At 33.5% G+C, this 21,393-nt stretch overlaps 1 protein-coding gene across 2 annotated transcripts in view; it reads left to right on the top strand.

Moving 5' to 3' along the window:
* Positions 1-21,393, top strand: part of LOC126747929 (probable ATP-dependent RNA helicase DDX52) — a 349,907-nt gene that overhangs the window by 42,691 nt on the left and 285,823 nt on the right. For both annotated transcript variants that reach the window (XM_050456916.1, XM_050456911.1), the window contains exon 6: positions 4,563-4,766. In XM_050456916.1, the coding sequence (XP_050312873.1) occupies positions 4,563-4,766 (204 nt within the window). The remainder of the gene's footprint in view (positions 1-4,562; positions 4,767-21,393) is intronic.

Below are 21,393 nucleotides of genomic sequence, written 5' to 3'. Positions count from 1 at the left end.
AGGACAAAGTCTGCTAAATATGTGTACACTGTGTTATCGACATTAGGGGTGGTAGATTGTTGGTCATCTTCTTTTTCGTGGACGTGTATTTCTATACGGGAAAGCGCGTCAGCGACAAAATTTTCTTTTCCTTTTTTGTATTTAATTTCGAAGTTAAATTCTTCGAAATTTATTTTCCATCGAATTAAGCGAGAATTGGGCTCTTTAATTTTTGAGATCCAAACTAAAGGGTTGTGGTCGGTTTCCACAATAAATTTCTGTCCATAAAGGTAAGGTCGGAAATGTTTGGTAGAGTCAACAATGGCGAGAAGTTCCTTTTCGATTGTAGAAAAGTTTCTTCCAGCTGAATTAAGGATTCTAGAACAAAAGGCTGTAGGGTGATCATTTTGGGATAACACACTTCCTAACGCAATGTTCGCGGCATCTGTTGTTAATTTAAATGGTTTTATGAAATCTGATTATTGTAACACGGGAAAGTTTGTAATAAGTTCTTTACATTTTTGAAAGGCATGTTTATATTCCTCGTTACCTATGCATTTTTCGCTGCCTTTTCTTAAACATTTAGTTATAGGAAAAGTAATATTTGAAAAATGTTTGATGAATCGGCGATAGTAGCCAATAAGACCTAAAAATGCCTTAATTTCTTTTTGCGATTTTGGCATGGGACGTTATCCCATGCCAAAATCGCAAAAATATGAATCGCTTTGATTTTGAATGGATTAGGTTTAATTCCATCGGGAGTTATTACATGACCTAAAAATGAAACCTATTTACATAGAAATTCAGACTTATCGGGCTAAATTTTCAGGTTCTCTCTAAGCCTTTTATGTCTATGAAATATGTGCATTTTCCTAGATTGTCCAGAATTTCGACTATTTGAGGAAGGGGATATTTCTCTTCGACAGTGACGTCATTTAGGCGACGATAGTCAATGACTAGCCTATATTTTTGTTTACCTGAAGCGTTTCTTTTTTTGGTACGATCCAAACAGGAGCGGAATAAGGTGAGATCAAGGGTCTTATGATTTTATTGTCGATTAGTTTTTGAATTTGAGATTGGATTTCAAGGTTCATCGCGGGGGGGTGCCTATAAGATTTTACGTAAATGGGTCTGTCATTGTCGGTACGTATAGTATGTTTTGTTTGACCTGTAAATGTTAAGTCACAGTCTTCGTGATACATAATATCTTTATATTCATGGCAAAGAGGGACAATTTTTTATTTTTCTAGTGGAGTAAGATGGTCTAGCCTAAGCTGTAAAGTAGGGTTTTTCTGGGGACGTGAGTGGTGGGTCCAGTATATCAAATTGCTCTTGGGGAATAACTTTTACTCTTTCGTGAAAATAAATGCTTACATTAGGGGTTGGATTGGTTGGAAGTTTACTGGAATAGTTAAATCATTATTGCAAATATTTTTTACTGGTTGTTCTAAGGGCCTATTATAAGCTAAAGAAAAATGTATTTTCATGTTTTGAGTCGTAAGAGTTTTGGTCTTATAGTCGATAAGAGCATTTAGACATGTTAAACCTTTTGATCCTATAAGGGCATCAAAATGTTTAATAATATAATATATAATTGAAAACTCGAAATTTAAAATTATGTAATATTCGTAGTTCTTTTAATAGGCATAAATTTAAATTTTTGTTCTCTTTATATACATTTTTACAAGCTGTTATTTCAAACGGTTCGTAAAATATGTTATTTTTAAAAAGATTTGCAATTTGGGGGTTGATAATAAAGTCAGAAGCTCCAGAGTCTATGAGTATAGTTAAAGTTATATCAGGGAGGTAAAAATATGGTAATTCTATTTGTTGTGCTATATTATTTAGGTCAATGGTTGGTTCTCGGCTGATATTTTAAAAATGTTCTTCCTTGTAACAATTAATTTGGTCAGGAATGTTTTCATTTATCAATTCCGATTGTGAACATGTTTCTGTAAAAAAATCTTGGGTAGTGCGGTTTCATTAGTATTATGCGGTGAATAATCATATTGATTTTCGGGTGGTTCCTGTACTACATAGGGGTAGGTTTCTACATTTGTTAATTCTTCAAACGCAAAATTAAGGGGGCCAGATTGTCTGAAATAATTTTGGGTATGGGGGATTTTGACGAACTCTCGAACGGCTAGCAGTCGAGATAGACATCGGGGTAGGTGGATCTATGGGTTTATTTTGTCTAGGGGCAAATACATTTCTGGTATTTGTAGAGTTTCTGGAATTATTGTTAAATTGTGAGGTATTGGGTTGTATGAATTGATTCATATGTTTTGGAGTTTGATCTGGGAATCTCATGGGAGGAATTCTAGGGTTGAGGGTCCTGACTATTGTTTGTGAGGGTTAAAATGCATTATTTTGGGATTGTCTAAAATTATGAGAAGAGTTGTTGTTAAAATTTGTAAAATTTATTTGTCATTGAACCATATTATAATTTAAGACATATTTTAGGGCGTCGTCTAACGTCGTAGGTCTTTGCATCATAAGCATAGTTTGTAGAGTTTGAGGCGAATTTGCAGTCAATATAAGAACAGATGTATTTTTAACTTGATCATTTAAAATGAGTCTTGAATTTTGATCTGGCACTTCGCATTGAATTTTAGCAAAGATTCTTTGGACGAAAGTTTTTAATCTTCACCAAACTTTTGCCTTAAAGCATCTTTTATTTCTTGCCAGGATGTTAAATCTGGTCTTGTCAATAAAAAATCACGTGCCTCGTCTATTTACTTTTAATATACTTTTAATAAATGGTTTTGAGAGCCTGAGAAAGTTGGCAAAAGAGATGTACTGAAGCGAATGTTTTCCATGTTTAAAGATTGAAAATTTGCCTCTTCTTGAGATTATTCTACGTTTAAATTCAAATTACAAAAAAGATTTTCTAAGCTATCAGAAGTATTCGTATCACTTAAACTTGAGGTTTGATTTTCACTATTTCCCTTAATAATATTTAATCCTAAAGAAAACCTATATTTCCTTAAAGTTGCGGTAAATGATTTTGTAGATTTAGGCATAAAATAGCAGTAAATAAAAGCATAAAATATGGCAATTCAGTAATTACTTACAGTACAATCAAGGAATCCATAAAGTTGTACTTCCGAAATTTCTGGATTGGCCTCAGGAAATGTCGACTCGAAGATCCTCGGCAACACGGTCGATGGTCTCGGTCTTTAGTCACTAGCAGCACGGCAGGACTTTTGGCTCCACCAAATTTCTCTGGACACCGGAGATTTTCGTAGGTCTTTGTGAAAGCTCTGCTTTTCCGTCTCTTTTCCACGAGCACTTCACTTCGTACTGACGGAGACACTTAAGACACTAAAGCAATTTTCACTGGTACACTACGAGTTTTTTCAGATCGGATATAGGTCATCAAGATTTAAAAATCACTTCTATTCAACGGTAAACGATAAAAAATAGAACTGCCCTATCTTGTTCGCAGCGCAAATTAAATACACAAGCCGGCAAACTTCCTTTTTAAAAAACTTTTATTTTCTAGAAAAGGGTTACACACACTGTATAAGTGATTAATTAAAACTTAACTTTAAATTGAACATTATATTAGCCGAACAGCAACTAGCTTTGACACGGATCTAATGTTAATTATTAATAATACTTTTTTTAATAATTAATATTTTTTTATGTATAGGGCATTATGGTGTCTCAGCACTAATCAGCTGTATTAGTATGGTTTATGGATATTACTCTCGGATTGAAATACCAAGTTGGCTAATAATTAAAAGATCATGCCCAATATACTTGGAGTAATTGAAAACGCACCATTGCCACGTTTTGTTTTTTACTCAAAACGTTCCGCAAATTGTTTGTTTCCCGGACTATTAAATATATAATTTAAGTTTCCCCAGTTTAAGAGAGACAAAGACGCATCGTTGCGCTTAATGACCTTTTTCCAAGGAAAAACTCGGTCGAGAGGCCGATAAGAGCCTCTAAAACAGATTATATGTATTACGGTGTGTGCTGGAACTAATGTTACGTGCAGCGTAAAGGATGTAGATAACTTAACGAGTGGTTTCTTTTGTTGCGGGTTTTCCAAAAGAAAGTGCACAGGTAATGCCTCAATCTGATTATGTTAACTGTTAATTATTACTTTTATGGAAGAAACAAAAAAAAACACCCTAAATACTGTAGCGTTTTTTCCGTTCCAGGTGGGAATTAAAATTATTGAAAATAGTCAACTAATTTACTTACGTTAACTTCACAACGAAAACACGATCAATAACTACTAGAGATATTTATTTTTGTATTTTTTTACATCTATTTAAATGTCGCGCCAAGATTCCGAACTTTACTTCACTGAACTGTCAACTGACTTCCATCGGCGATGCGGCTCCTTGTATACTCGAGACGTCGTGCAATGTACCACTTGTGTCCTTACGAAATGATGGAGAATCAGCTGCTTTTTTGGTGTTTACAAAATCGTTACAATACATAAGAATGTAATAAAATAAAACCTGTATGTGACTACCACTCTTTTAGGGAAACTGATAGTTGTCAGACATGTCATGCGGCGTATCCAACTTAATTAAAAATTTACACAATTATGTTTTCTTTTATAGTGTCCAATGGTTGGTTATAGACGAGGCGGACAAACTGTTCGAAGACGGCAGTCGCAGTTTCCGCGATCAGCTGAACCAAGTTTTAGAAGCTTGTAACAATAATGACCGCAAAATCGCCATGTTTAGTGCAACCCATACTCCCGTGGTTGCCAAATGGTGCGTCCATAATATGCCCGGGCTTATAAGGGTTACCGTTGGACAGAGGTAAGTCACTTGGATATTTTTTTACAGAGTCAGTTGTAATTTAAACTGCCAATTTAAATTTAATTTACATGTGAAAATAGTAATATTCGTCTAAGGGTAAACCTGCCCTAAACAAGCGATTCCTAATAATGTACGTAATGTAATGTAATTACGAGTCGGGCTGTTTAAACAGTCACAACTGGATTTATGTCCGAATTAGGAGGCGTCGTTTATGAAGCTGTCTGGGACACTGTTACGGTGTTTAGTCGAGCTAATCTGGTGTTGGATCAATGTCGCTTATAGGAATATATGCAGTGCCGGGTTTAAATGCTAATTTTTCAAATTTGTGTGTTATTAACGAAAAATTGTTGACTACACAATTTAAAGGGATAATAAAAAGATTTCACGTAACTATTTATTAAAAAACCGTAGGAAAATAATTACACATTCTAAATTATATTCCTCTAAAAAATATCTGAGTCAAGATTTAGTGCTCAAAAAATGTGACAAGTAGTGAAGTATCTAATAATATTTTATAACAAAGACAATAGAAAAGCATAACTCAAAGAATTGAATTTTTATTATTTTTGAAATTTTGAGAAACAAAAAGATAACTGCTGCACTTAGAACATTGAATGACTATAGATGAAGTGACGCAGACCATAGGCGAGGTGTTTGAGTTAACCATCTCTCAGACATTGATGTCAAAGCGATTTTCCAATTTTTCGTACAGGGTGGCCAGATAAGAATGCTAAGTGCTGTATTTTGGAAACTATTCGTCGTAGAGACTTGCGGTAAAAAAATTTATAACTAAAGTTGCCAAAAGAATACCGTGGAAAATATTTTTAGATTTCCAAGATGGTCGCCAGGGGGCGTAACCGCCATCTTAAACCTTTTAAGTGATTTTTCACTGAAATCTACCCAGTAAATATTACAAAAAAATATATGCTTTTTAAAGCTGAGCTCTACTCGAGTAATTTTTGTTTAACACTTTGTGACGTATCTATTAAAATAAAGTGGTGGGGGATAATTCAATATTTTTTTTAATAAAGAGCTGTAACTCCTAAACAACTGAACGGATTTTAACAAACTTATAGTCTCGTGGTAAAAAACATTTATTGCTTCATCACATCCGTCTTATCTGTGATATGTCTAGTTCTTAGTAATGCCGCTAGAGCGCGTTTTTTGATCTATTAACAGAAAATCGCAAAATTCTCTAAAAAATTAAATGCAATAATATGACTTTTTTTTCATAAAAATTTAGTGAAATGATAGCTAAATAGGCCAGTGAAAACCCTATCTCGATATCTTATTCGTAGCCTGAAATATCGAAGAAAGAATATTTAGTTATATAATTTTAATAAGACGATATTACATCGATATTTATTGTTATTTATTTTTCTTTTTTATAACGTTCAATGATAAAATGTCCCAATTTAATAATTTTTAAATAATTAAAATATTCTTTGTTCAAAAAATTAAAAAAAAAACGTGTAGTGGCATAATAATCAATGCATATAAAATACAAGTGCAAGGTAGGCAGAATATTGAAGAGTAGACCATGGAGGAAAAAACAAATGCCTAAAATCAACTTGTCAACAAATATTAAAATTAGGCAGTTCAATTTGTGTTTGTTGCACACATAAGTAAAGTTATAAAATGTTAAATGCACACGTTAAAACTATTAAAATGCCTTTTACAAATGATGAAGCTGTCGATATGGTTGCAGTATATTTTAAATGTCTTCAAAATGCGGCATTGGCTTAAAGGGTATACAGAGCTCGATATCCAAATCGGCGTTTACGCGATGCGAGAATTTTTCCGCGTTTAGTGCGAAATTTGCGTAATACTGGCAGCTTTCGACCTCAGTTGCGAAGACACTCGGCTAGAACAAGGGAAGACAATATTATTAATGTCTTAGCATACGTGGAATTCAATCCCCACGTTAGTACGACATTGCTCTCGCGCGTTGGGTATATCACGTAAATACTACTATTCTAAACATTTTGGGAGGATCACAGGTACATTTTTATGTCACAAAAAATACTACTGTACATATTCTGCAATGTGTTTCTTTTAAATTTTTAGACTGCGCCCATATCATATGGTTTTTACATCAAGCCTTGAATCATGGAGACTTTGACCGATGGTCAGATTATTGTCATTGGATGTTGGGCAGCATTAGGGAAAATAGAGAATTTTTTCCGAAATTCTTTGGACAGACGAGGCCACTTTTAGGAGTTATGGAAACATTAATTTGCATAATATGCATTATTGGTATGACAACAATCCTTATTGGTTGCGGGAGGTCCAACATCAAGGCCATTGGAGTCTCAATGTGTGGTGTGGCATTCTGGGCAAAACTATTATAGGTCCCTATTTCTTTGATCAACCACTAAATGGTGCCGTATTTCTTGATTTTCTGGTGAACCAATTGCCTCTTTTATTAGAAGATATACCTCTGTCATATTATTTTTCGTCATAATTACGACGAAATATGTTTTTGCAACTAGACACTAAACGGTTGCCTAGCACATTTCTCAAGAAATGTGCGAGAACATGTAGATTTAAGATTTCAACAGAGGTGGATTGGGCGAGGAAGTCTATTTCCTTGGCCATCCCGATCCCCAAACCTCACCTGTTTGGACTTCTACCTATGGGGTCGGTTGAAAGATATTGTTTACCAAATTCAACCAACAACTAGAGACGACATGAAAATACGAATACAAGAAGCCATTTACAGCCTGTCAAGAGCAGATATTGAAGCTGCTGTAATGTCCACGCATAAGCGGCTGCAACAATGCATTATGTTTGATGGAAGACAGTTCGAGCATTTAAGAAGGCATTCGTTTTATTTCAAAATCGGTAATTTTTGTTATTATGCCCATACGCTGTTTTTTTTTAACTTTTTGAACAAAGAATATTTTAATTGTTTGGAGAATGGTTTCCATGTTCTGGGATGTATTTTATAGGTATTTGCCAGCAAACACAGTAGAAAATAAAGTTCTTATTTCACCAGAAATTCCTTTTAATATGACGACCGGTTTCGCGATTACAATATCATCGCATCATCATTTCATTTCTGGTGAAATAAGACCTTTATTTTCTACTGTGTTTGCTGGCAAATACCTATAAAAATATTTTAATTATTTAAAAATTATTAAATTAAGACATTTTATCATTGAACCTTGAAAAAAATACAAATAAATAACAGTAAATATCGGTGTAATATCCTCTTATTAAAATTATATGATAACTAAATATTCTTTCTTCGATATTTCAGGCTATGAATAAGATATCGAGATACGGTTTTCACTGCCCTATTTAGCTATCGTTTCACTATATTTTTATGAAAAACAAGTCATATTATTGCATTTAATTTTTTAGAGAATTTTGCAATTTTCTGTTATTAGATCAAAAAACGCGCTCTAGCGGCATTACTAAGAACTAGACATATCATAAATAAGACGGATTTGATGGAACAATAAATGTTTTCTCCAACGAGACCAAGTTTGTTAAAATCCGTTCAGTCGTTTAGGAGTTACAGCTGTTTATTTAAAAAAAAAAAACATTGAATTGCCCCCCACCACTTTATTTATTTTAATAGATACGTCACAAAGTGTTAAACCAAAATTACTCGAGTAAAGCTGAGCTTTAAAAAGCATATATTTTTTCGTAACATTTACTGAGTAGATTTCAGTGAAAAATCACTTAAAAAGTTTAATATGGCGTTAGTTACGCCCCCTGGCGACCATCTTGGAAATCTAAAAATATTTTCCACGGTATTCTCTTGGCCGCTTTTGTCAAAAAGTTTTTTACCGCAAGTCTCTACGACGAATAGTTTTCAAAATACAGCACTTTGCATTCTTATCTGGCCCTGTACAATATATATTTTTCTTCCAATCAACTAATTGTGTTTTTTTTCTGGCTTTTTTAAATGTGTGCAAGGCTAACGTCCGCTCGTATCCAGCGACCAAAGTCGAGAGCGCAGTATATGTCGTTTGCTAGCAACCTATTTATAGTCCCCGCCCGCTGTTATTAAATCGATATAATTAGCATAGATTTGATATAAGAAGAATTTTAATAATTTTTTGTTCAGATATTAACAATGAATTAATAAATCGATTTATAATGGTTACAAACCTCTACAAAGTCATTTTTTTTGTGAAAATTAATTAAAAAGTCGCATGTTAAAGAAATGAAAAAGTTTTCGAAAACTTTTTTCTATAATATATAATAAATATCTAAACGGATTTCAGATAATTGCCAACCGCTATAAACGAAAAATGTTGGTAAAGAATTATTGAATTGTTTGATGTTGAAAAATATAAACGGCTATAATTCCCAAACGAAAATTTTTATTTATATTAAGCCAGTGTTTATTCTAGTGTCGTCAGTGTTCTAAGCTGGTGCATCAAGATTAATAATAAATTCTTTACTTGACTACTTTGTAAAAAATATACAATTGTAGCAGGTCAAAAATGCGCAAATCACAGTGCTTATCAGTAAACATACATGACGGACTTGTATGTTTTTTTTACATTATACTTACACTATTTTACTGATTCACACTTATCAAGACTTAAATAGATCTGATCTACATGATGAGAAAAAATATATATACATATTTAAGGTGTCATAGTTCGAACGCTTTTTCTCCCCTATTGAGCGCTCCCATGTACTCCCGAGTAGAGTAGAAGGCATTTCCTGTGAGATAAAGCTTGACAGTCTTTTTAAATTTTTTCGTAAGTAAGGTAAGTTTTTTACATTCGTTGGTAAAGTATTATATAATGTAGTATCTGGTGAATTCTTTCTTGTCAATTTAAGTCTATACCTATGTGGCCGCAGATGCAGGTTGTTGGATACTGATGATAGTCCGAGTGGGATTTATACTTATTTTTATGTATAAAGCTTAATTGGAGATAAATATACAAGCAAGGTAGAGTTAAAATCCCTAAATCTATAAAAAGTGGTCTGCAATGCTCTCGGTAGCCCGCCCCGTTTATTATTCTCACCACCTTTTTTTGCAATATAAAGATATCTAATGATTTAGCTGAGTTGCCCCAAAGTTGCAGTCCATATCGCATGTGAGAATCAAAAATAACATAATATGCACCGACTAACGTTATTATGTCCAAAATATTTTTTAAATTTCTTACTACAAAGATACCTCTGGACAGTTTTTTCTTCAAAAGAGATGTGTGTGTGCGCCAACTCAATCTGTCAAGTTATTGTTTGTAAACCAGGACTCAGCGGTCTTTAATATTTTTTCGCTATCAGATTTCAGAGCATTTAGGTCCTTGTTTTCCTTTTTTAGTGCAGTATCGTCTGCATTATGCATGCATTTATCTGGAAAGATGAAACTATACAAATCATTCACATATATGATGAACAACAACGGCCCCAATATTGGCCTTAAGGCAATCCGCTAGTAATGCTACTTTACTATACTATAATCAGATTGTTTTCCAACAAAATCTACATATCATTTGCGACCTGACATATAAGATGCGAACAAATTCCAAGGACAACCCTTTATACCGTAACGGTTCAATTTTTTCTAAAGTAAGCCATGGGAGATGCAGTCGAACGGCTTACTGAGGTCACACAAAGTTATTCCAACATGTTTTCCCTCCTCGAGGCCCTCGACCACATCTGCCGCAACATCTAGGACTGCTTTAATAGTAGATTTGCCAGTTCTAAATCCAAATTGTCCCTCATACAGCATTTTATTGTTTTCAAAAAATTTCATAAGTCTGTTTTTTAATATTACTTCGAATATTTTACCCAAAACTGGTATAATTGAAATATGCCTATAATCACTACAATTGTTCTGGTCCCCTTTTTGAAGATCCAACTTTTGTTTTTTTGAAGGAGTCTGGAAAGGTTCCAGCGCAAATACACAAATTAAAAAGGTATGTCAGTGGTCTGACAAGAAATGCTTTACAAGACTTTATGATTTTGCTGTTTATACAGGGTGTCTCACGACGAATAGACGCGATCGATATCTCGGAAACTAGTTTTTCAAAAATTTTGAAAATTTGGCAGCGTGGCACAGTCGATGGGGGCTACACAACTAAAATATTTTGACAGTTGTGACATTTCCGGTTATACCGGAAGTAGGTGTCAACTTCGTTATTTTAAATGGAACACCTTGTATATTTTTACATTTTTGGCTTTTACGTGAAATTCTAAGTATATTTTGTGTATAATGTCCTATACCTAAGTGTAACCGTTTTTGATATATTTTTAATTTCATGTAAAAAACTATGTTTATAAGCCCTAACATAATTACCGATTACTCCCTTTTAGTAGCCTTTATTTATTAGTTAATTTTGGTTTTATTTTAGAGGAAGGACCGCTTTAAAAAACTATTTTAATATTTGACTAAAAAAAAAGATACAGGATGGTCAAAAACTAGCATTAAAAATTAAAATGAAAAAATGATTAAAAGTCAATTTTTTTAAATGGAAACCCCCTATTTTTATAATTTTTTCATAAAGATAATTAAAAATAAGGATAACTTTGTATAAGGTTATCTAGTCCAAAAATTGATAGTTTCCGAAGTATTGGCAGTTTAAATTTGGCCTAATATTAAAAGCCGTATAGTAACACGACTTAAGGATTGTTGATTAGTTGGGCATGACGGTTATCATAGTAACCGCTAGAAGCGGCAGTAAGATAATGGATTATAACAGAAATGTACACTTTTTAATTAAATTACACTTTTACGAAGAAAACTTAAATAGCAAGTAACTTATAAATTTAATGCATATAATCCATTGTCTTACTGCCGCTTCTAGCGGTTACTATGACAACCGTCATGCCCAACTAATCAACAATCCTTGAGTCGTGTTACTATACGGCTTTTAATATTAGGCCAAATTTAAACTGCCAATACTTCGGAAACTATCAATTTTTGGACTAGATAACCTTATACAAAGTTATCCTTATTTTTAATTATCTTTATGAAAAAATTATAAAAATAGGGGGTTTCCATTTAAATTGACTTTTAATGATTTTTTCATTTTAATTTTTAATGCTAGTTTTTGACCACCCTGTATCTTTTTTTTAGCCAAATATTAAAATAGTCTTTTAAAGTGGTCCTTCCTCTAAAATAAAACCAAAACTAAGCAATAAATAAAGGCTACTAAAAGGGAGTAATCGGTAATTATGTTAGGGCTTATAAACCTAGTTTTTCACATGAAATTAAAAATATGTCAAAAACGGTTACACTTAGGTATAGGACATTATACACAAAATATACTTAGAATTTCACGTAAAAGCAAAAAATGTAAAAATATACAGGGTGTTCCATTTAAAATAACGAAGTTGACACCTACTTCCGGTATAACCGGAAATGTCACAACTGTCAAAATATTTTAGTTGTGTAGCCCCCATCGACTTTGCCATGTTGCCAAATTTTCACAATTTTTGAAAAATTAGTTTCCGAGATATCGATCGCGTCTATTCGTCGTGAGACACCCTGTATTATAGACGTCCATGGAATGAGTTAATTTCATACAATCTATACCTAGACGAACATCATCCTCTATTACTGGCTCTAAAAAGAAGGTTTTGTCGGACATGGGTATGTTATTTAGTATTTCAATTTGTGGATCCTTGTTGACATTGAGATCACTGACAAGACCTGATGCAACAGATACAAAAAAGGAGTTAAATTCATCAGGGCTAACAGAACAGTTTCGATTTGTGCTGGATTTAGTTTAGTTCCTTTCCTTATTTACTATCTGTCAAGTACATTTTATTTTGTTGTCAAATTTATTTATCATATTACTATAGTAATTTTTTTTAGCTAATTTTATATGAGTGTTAGGATAGTCTTTTTCTTTTTGTAATATCTTATAGAAGTTTTTAAATTTTATATTTTGTGACTTGTCACTAAATAGCTTAATCTCTGATAGCCTCTCTCTTTTATATTTCAAATCAGCGTCAAACCATTTCGCCGTATTTTTTGAATATGTTTGTTGTTTTTTTATGGGAAAAATAACTTCAATTTTTTCTTTAGACAAATCAAGAAAAAAATCTGATAGATAATCAACACTTTGAGAGTCATAATATGAACTCGTCAGTCATGGACAGCTCATTTTTTAGTCTACAAAGACCTTTTTAGGTTATTTGCCTACTAAAGCAAACATTCTTTTTGTTTATGTTTTGCTTAGATTGATTAAGATACATTATTTGACCATCATGATCTGAAAGATAAAGCTTCAACATTCCTCGAAGAATGTACTAAAAATTCCATACATTGAGGACCTGTATACACGTATTATCAAAAAGTCTCGGCACAGCTCCATTCCACAAAACTCTGCATCCAGAACTTTACAGTACTTCCCAACATCCAAGGGTTTGCCTCCCACTCCCTCTCGGGCGTACAAGCAGACATCCCCATGCACAATAATAGACCTAGAAAGTGTGAAATTAACATCACATGTGAATCAAACTCTCATCCAAACACCAATGCTTACTCAAATCAAAATTACTCAATCAAATTTCCTATCATTTATAAGTAATGATAATTGGTCAACTTTATTGGCTATAATAATATAAAATTATAAACAGTCTCTACACTTATGTTGCTTTTTAGAATCTCTGCCGCACGTGAAAAAACTTATTGATTCTTGTACCTTCTGCCCAATGTGTGAAATCCATAATACTATTTAAATTACATTCACACAACGAGACATAGTCGGCTAGATATTTAGAGGCTAATTTTGTGGATTTCAAATTCTCTGGATTCTTGGGGCTTAAGATATTTTATCACATCTTCCTCACATTAGTGATATTTCTGATCTATTTATCACAGAGCCTTTGTTGTTGGATTTTATAATTTGTTGTTTTGTTTTGGTTTGTTTATGAGGTTATAGTGCTCTTTCTAGTTAGCGATATCGGCCTACTATGCGCATCGGCCGAGGTATTTATCTGTTTACTAGTGTTCTTGTCCCGGTTGTTAGGTGGCGCCGTGTTTTTTGAGTTACTATTGGTTTGGTCTTTTTTTTCCTATTTGGTTTTTTTTCTTCCTTGCCTGCAGATGGCACTACTGTAGGCACGGACAGAAATGCAATTTTTTCATTTAATAACTTGATTTTGTCACGCAATTTACTGATAATTATGTCCTTTTGTTCAATGATTATGTCCTTCTGGAGTACAATTGTCGCGTGTTTCTCTTCCAGAGTCCTTACTAACACTGAATAGTCATCACTCAGTGTTTTTCACAACCTTGTAAAGAACGCTAACTTTTTGACCGAATTTATTTGAACATCGAACTATTAACTCACTTTGTTCGTTTTTACTAGTTTTACAATTTTTTACTAAATTTTATCTACCGAGAAAGCTGTTCATTTAGAGAAGGTGTTTAACAGTATGTCTACTTGCAACGTTTCCAAACACTTTCATTAAGTTTTAGTGCATCACTTAAAATGCAAACACGTCTGAATGTTCGTGCTGCAAACTCGTGAATCAAATCCAGTACATTCAACAAGTAAATCCGACTCAATGCATAGAAGAGCCAAACTATTGAAATGAAGCAAATGTTAAATAATATAATTGAATATTAGATAGTTACTTTCCAACTTTTGTCAGTAAAGGTAAAAGTGAAACGTTTCGTCATCGAAAAAGAACTCAAGGTCTGAAGTATAAGTTTTTTGTCAAATGTTCCAATATTTTACGAATTTTACTTGATTCAAGTTGCCAGTGAACGATCAGTGGATACTTGTCGTAGATCTCATGTCGTAGATTCATATTATATTTTGAATCAAATGAAGTGCAGGCTCTATCTGGTGTTCCACAAAGATCCCACCTGATTGGATCCCACTTGGGGCCGCTAGTTTTTAACGGGTAGTATTTAATCGAATATCAGTTTTTATACTTTTTAGCACATTTAAAAACTGGGTGGAGCAACAAAAATATTTATTGAGCATCTAATCTTTAGCATCTAATAAAGTTAATATTGTCAACTGTTTTATACTAATCTGGATAGCTATTTAAATAATAAAGCTTCTAAAAACTGTTTGAACTTCATACTTTATAATATGACAAAAGCTAGTGAGCATAAAATAAAACAAAAATAGGCATCACGAATATACTTTATTGTCTTCTATTTATAAAACAAAAAGAACAAAAAATGCCATCTTTAAAACAGTATTTAAACCACAAAACAAAAAAGAGTGAACATTAAACAAATTATTAATAAGACTTCAATAAATTAAAAACAACACTGAATTACCAAAGCAGGTTTGGATTTTGATGGACGTCCACGCTTTCTTTTTTGTCCAATATGGATATTTTTTGCCTCTACAGGCGGAACTGTATATTTTAATCTAATTGCTAGGCCCAGAAGATGTTTGCACATATACATCTTAAAAAACTGTGGACAATTGCAGCTACCATTCATCCAATCATCTTTTTCTTTGGGAATTGTTACTCTCCAAGTGGAAAAAAAAATTCTTTGAATTCATCAAAAGTTTCCCAAGGTTTTTCAGCCTGAACATCCAATACTTGACCTCCTGGTACTATATAGACATTGTTCTTGTCAGCATCTAACACCTAAACGTGTCAGCATCTAACACCTTTATTTTTGTCTAATTTTGCCCATTGATATGCTTTTGTCCAATCAGGAAGTTTAATAAGCGGAGTAATTGAAAAGGACTCCTCTGTAGTTTTGCAGGACCATTCGTTAACCATCTCCGATGCGATAACCAGATAACGAGACAAAGGAAATCTTTCGCGTAATGTATTGCTATCTTTTATGGTTCTATTAAACGATTCCAGTGCGTTGTTTGTGGCTGATGATCCTGGGGCAGCACTTAAGTACCAATTGCGATTTTGAGTTAACCACTCTTCTTTGAAGTATATTTAATAAAATTAGTTTGGGTTTTCCATTTCCTCATAAAAAGCTGTGATGCGCTAGTAAAATGTTCAGGAGAAGTAACGGACTGTAAAGAATCAATGTCTTGTAATATATTCTTTCGGGCGTTTTTGTCTGAGCAAGTTTGTTCAACCCTGGTTTGCATTTTTGTTTTTGCATGTGCCCAACACATTCTCACAATGGGTTCAGGACCAAAGACTTATGTAAAAGCATTTTGGATGCTCTTTGCGGCATCACAAACTAATATCGACGGTTGTAGAGAATGTCCGTATACAAACAAAACCTGTTCTTTTAAACTATTAAATAACATGGTAAAATCTTCCTGACGCTCGTTTGTCGAAACTCCTAGACATATCGAATGAAATTTTCTATGTTTATCTGTAGTTCCTACAACTAATACCGAGAACCCTTGCCAAATTAACTTGTATGTCGCATGAGCATTGATAATATTTGCATGACGTTCTGCTAACCCTAGTAAATGTTTTGTAGACAATGCAAAGCGAAAGGACATTGGTTCATCCTCGAATATATAATAAGAAAGTACAAACACTTGGTGTATGTCCTCGGGAACTGCTGTATGATTTAATATCCATCGCTCCAGTTCTCCTAGACTTATAGTTGACGAACCGTATTTAACACATCTACGACTTGATAGATAATTGTTCAATTATTTCATACTAAGACTTTTTAAAATAGCTTTAGGCTTCAAGAGCCACTGCTTACTCTCGCCATGCTTTTTTTTGTTTCTAATTCTTCAATCACTGTCCGAACGATATGAAAGAATTTCTATTTCATTCTCTACTTGAATATTGTCATCAGAACTATTCCCGGGTAAAACAGTATCGAGTTCCATGATTATTTAATGTTTAAAACTAATAAAACGGTGCATAAAACAACTGTTTATACTACTGAAATATTATATACACTATAACCAATAAACGTAAATCCCAAACGCAGTTAACTGTCGCTCCAGTATAAACGCACGTTGCCGGATTTTTTTGTAATTCATTAACGAAAGCTGTTGCCGAATGCAAAATAAAAACTTTTAAGAAAAAAAATTGATGATTATATAATATTTTAGTTGAAATGAATTTGAAAATTAGATGCTCATTAGAGTTTTTGAAGTTTAGTTGGTATTTTGGTAAACTGGTTTTGAAAATTAGAAGCTCATTTAGATTTTTTGTAAGCTTTGTGTATTTTTTGGTGCCTGCTTTTGTTGGCAGATTAAAAATACAATGATGCCTTAAGTTTGTTCACCGATAAATTTATTTGATATACAGAAATATAAAAGTTGCCATGTTAGTTAAAATAGTTACCGCATTTTGTTGTACATCCATAATATTTGATGCTCATTTAAAAATTTCCCGTTTTTAACATCATCGTCAATGATATTGGGAGTTGTTTCACGATTAGCGACTTCAATTTGTATTGAATAGACTTGTTCCTTGGTGCAACGGTGCACTGCTAATAATATGGTCTTGAATACTAGTAAGTATCATTCCATACTTTTCTTTCATCGTACAGGTCAGCTTAGTCATGTGTATATGTATGCTATTAATAGCTCTGGAAGTGTTATCTAGTGTAAAAGTAATTTGTGTAACTTTAAACTCCCATTTACATTTTTTTCTTCATGTCACAACAACTGTATCAAAGGCTATGCAAATGCTGGGTTTTTTAAAAGGCAAACTTGCTAACCAGTATTTAAATCAGCTGGATTTTTCTACTAATAGAGCTGAATTTCTAAGACAAATTGTACCATACCTATTTCTACAGTTTTTACTTGGTATCATATGATTTTTGTGCAATGTGTAGTGTAGGTTAGGTTTTTCTCTCGTAATTTCTTTTATATTTTTAATTATTAAGAATTAAGCAATTGCCCGTTGGAAGAAAAATAAATATGCTTTTCTTAATTCAGAAGCGACATTGTCAATGATGACATTGTAAGAATTCACCCAAATATCATCCCCATCTTGTGATTCGACTGTAATTGTATTTTTTTTCTTTTTAAAAAAGTCGTCTTGACTCTTTGGAATGTTCAATGAATTGAATGTTTTGGAATGTTGCTTACTCTTTATAAACTTCGAACTCCATTCGTGTGTCAGCTACTACTTTAATCAATCTGCGATAGTCGTTTCTTACATCAGCTATGCTGATATGAACTCTCTGAAACCTTTTATTTACAGCATGGAAACTTAAAAGTAAGAAATGCCAAAGGATCCACATGAATGCGTTTCGAGTCGCTCTAATTGAGTCCGAAGTCCTAGCTTCTTGTCGCGTAATCGCATTTTCAGTTATATCTTCCTCAAATTAAATGATTTTTTCCTAGTGTTCATAAAGTTTTTTACTGTATCGTGACGAGCTGCCCATCTTGTTGCCGACAAAGATTTCAAGGCAATGATTTTTCCAGCTTAAGTTTGTAGAATTGCCAAGCGATTTATAAATGTGGTAAAAAAAATTGTGTAACACGAAGTGTTTGAAAAAGGGAGCTGCTTCGGTATAACTTGCAATAAATGTCGTATTCCCTCGTGGGGCGATCATTCAAACGTTCTTCTAGGAATGATACTTTTACATTAAGTTGACTTGACTGAAAAAACAGAGACGAATTCTGTGGCGTTAACTTTACAGTGTTACTATTTTGCCAAGAGTTTGCAGACGGTAGCTCAGAATTATTGGAGGCTTGGGATTGTTCGAAGGTTCACTTATGACTGGCTATTAAAGAATATAATCTTGATCATAACTATTAAATAAGAGGGCGCCACTTAGTTTTTTATTATAAATGAAAGAAAACTGAGAAAAAAGATTTGGTATATAGGTTTCAATTAACAATTAAATGACCCTGGATAAAGTAGATTGAAAAATAAATTGCAATTATTAAAGTTTTTAGTATATATTTGTATTACGCAGGGGAAAGTTTATGAACCTTTTTACCTAAGGCATATCAGCCTTAACCGAGTTATATCTACTTATACTCTATTTCAGAAGTGTGTAGAGCAATAAAACCTCATTAGGTATGCAAAAGTGGTACCTGGTGATCCACCAATATTTTATGCCACTACCTTAGTTGGGTATTAGTTTCAATGTAAAATTCTTTCTTTTCGTTGATTGCAGGTAGTGCCACCCGGTTTTGGGTCAATTTATGAGTTTTGCCCATTGTTACCCACTGATAAACATTGAAAACGGTTCGCCAAAGGCGTGCAACTGGGACTTGTTTTTTACCTTATAATTAATGTACTTAAATGCTATTTTATTTTAGAAAGTTACTTTTGTTTAAATGGAATAATATATTTTTTTCACAAATTTATTGAACATAATATGTAGAGTAAAACAGTTGAAAATGTCACTTTTGGATCTGGCACTTTTTGAACAGTGTATAACAATTTTAAATTATAATAGATTGTAGTCTTCTTCGTCATCTGACGAACTGTCATCACCTCTTGACATTATAATTAAAGGATCGACTGTCTGATCGATGAGGTTGTCAAGATCCCACATTTTGTCCTCTTGCTTAATTACATGCTGGACTGCTTTTCGCCAATTCTCTGGTGTCGCTTCCGTAATGGCTTGATCAAACAGTAGCTTAACATCTTTCATTTTAAAAGTCGTGTTTTGTCTTGCTACAAATCCTTTTACCTGCGCCCATATCAGTTCTATAGGATTTAGTCCGCAATGATATGGCGGTAAGCGCAGTACAGTTATATTATATTTTTCGGCTATATCTTTCACGGCGTATTTCATGAAACGAGTTTTGTGTAAGTTTGCTATTGCCAGCAGTTTTTTTTTTATCAAATTTGCTTCAAACGCAATACCTTTTGCAGTCAGCCAATCGATAATTTCTTGCTTTCTCCAACTTGAAGTTGGCGTCTTCTCTATTCGCCGTGAATGATAGCTTGCGTTATCCATAACCACCACCGAATTAGCCGGAAGAAATTTTATCATTTCACCAAAATAGTCCTCGAAAACGTCTGAGTTCATGTATTCATGGTAATCTCCTGTGCGAGTCGACTCAAAGGTTAGCAGACCTTCTTTTAAAAATCCCTCTTCGCTTCCAATATGTGTGATTATAAGTCTTTTTCCTTTTCCCGAAGGTACTTTAATACCCGTAGACAGGCCTTCTATGAAAGCTTGGCGAGCACTGGTTATATTTTTGTCTTGCCACATTTTTTGGACTATATAACCTTCGTTAATCCACGTCTCATCAAGATAAAAAACTTTCTTTTGCTCCCTGCGGTACTGCTTGATACTTCTCAAGTATTGTCGTCTCCAACAAACAATTTCGTCGCTCTCCAGTAAAAGTGCTTTGCGGTTATGCTTTTCCCAGGCGAAATCCATATTTTTTAAAGTTTTCCATAAAAGCTTTCTACTTATCAACGGAATACTGTCATCTCGGCCAAGCTCCATTAAAATTTTGTCTAGGGTGGGTATTTCCTTTTTAAAATAAAAAGAGTGAACTTTTCTTCGAATTATACATTTAGCATTTTCATCAAGGACTTTTGTAGGTCGTCCTGGCTTTTGCTTGGGAGATTCCACTTGACCTGCTACTTTTCTTTCCCGCAACAATTTGAAAATGGTGGACTTTCCAATTCCACTCATTCGAGAACATTTTTCAACAATTTCTTGCACAGTGAAACTAGGGTAATCGTGTTTTATGCAATCATGTACATTTAAAATAATAACTTTTTCACTCAGCGATAGTGGAGAATTTTTAGTACATCTTTTCGTTGGACTGAATACCTCCATTTTTTAAATATTGGGATAATAATATTGTGATTACACTACAGCGTAGCAGTGACTACTAACGTTTAAAATATGATTTAAAAGTATTTATAGTCTGTATATATTACCTGACCCCATTTTTGCATGTTACAAAGCGTTAAAAGATAGGTACCTATACAAAAGGATTAAAAGTATTTATTTAGTATTTAATCTCTTTCAAAATAAAGGCATTTAATCCGTGAAAATTAAATTCATAAATATTATAAGTACCTGCGCCTATGAACTACCACGAAATGTAGCCAAACAGAACGGAATTCCCCAGTTTATTGCTCTATACACTTCTGAAATAGAGTATAACTACCAAAAAGGGTACTGAAAAATACTGAACAAAAAAAATAACTAAAATTATAGATAAGAAATTGACCTATTAAATTATGATATTGATTAAATATTTGTAACGTTAAATGGAAATAAAAGGTATATTAATAAAAATTTAAATAAGTGAGACAAATCTATGGTTAGTAATATTCAAATAACTGGAATAAACTGGCCTGTATATTTCTCCAAGAAATGAATGGCTGGCCTTCAAAACCTGTGGCTGTATGTATGTAAGCTACAAATGTAAGCCATTTGTAGCTTAGCTATCCGGACTAGGAATCTCTAGTACTAGCTCTAACTCTGGTCCAGCTCCACCGCTTTCAGCAATTTCCCGGGGAAATCAAAAGCCTGCAGCCATCAACAATTTAAGAAAAATAAAGAGGAAAACGGAAAAGTAAAACCCTAAAACAACGGTTGCCATTGTATTCACTGTCCATAAAAAATTACTGGCGTTAAAAATGTGACACACTCACCTTGCTAAGTTTCATTATCTATCCATTAAAATCTTGGGCATCCTGCTCCAGAATTATGAAATAAACGGTTCCCTAAAGGAACAAGATTAAGGACTATAAATTATAAACCATATTGGCCACTTCCTGCTTCACAAACTTCGGAAATAAAAAACTGGCCTTTTACTTGTGCTTCTAACTGCGACACGGGAACAACTCT

Source organism: Anthonomus grandis, chromosome 2, assembly GCF_022605725.1.
Source record: "Anthonomus grandis grandis chromosome 2, icAntGran1.3, whole genome shotgun sequence".
Taxonomy (NCBI): Eukaryota; Metazoa; Arthropoda; class Insecta; order Coleoptera; family Curculionidae; genus Anthonomus; species Anthonomus grandis.
The sequence above is the reverse complement of the archived record's forward strand: the minus strand, read 5'-3'. Positions and strand labels throughout refer to the sequence as shown.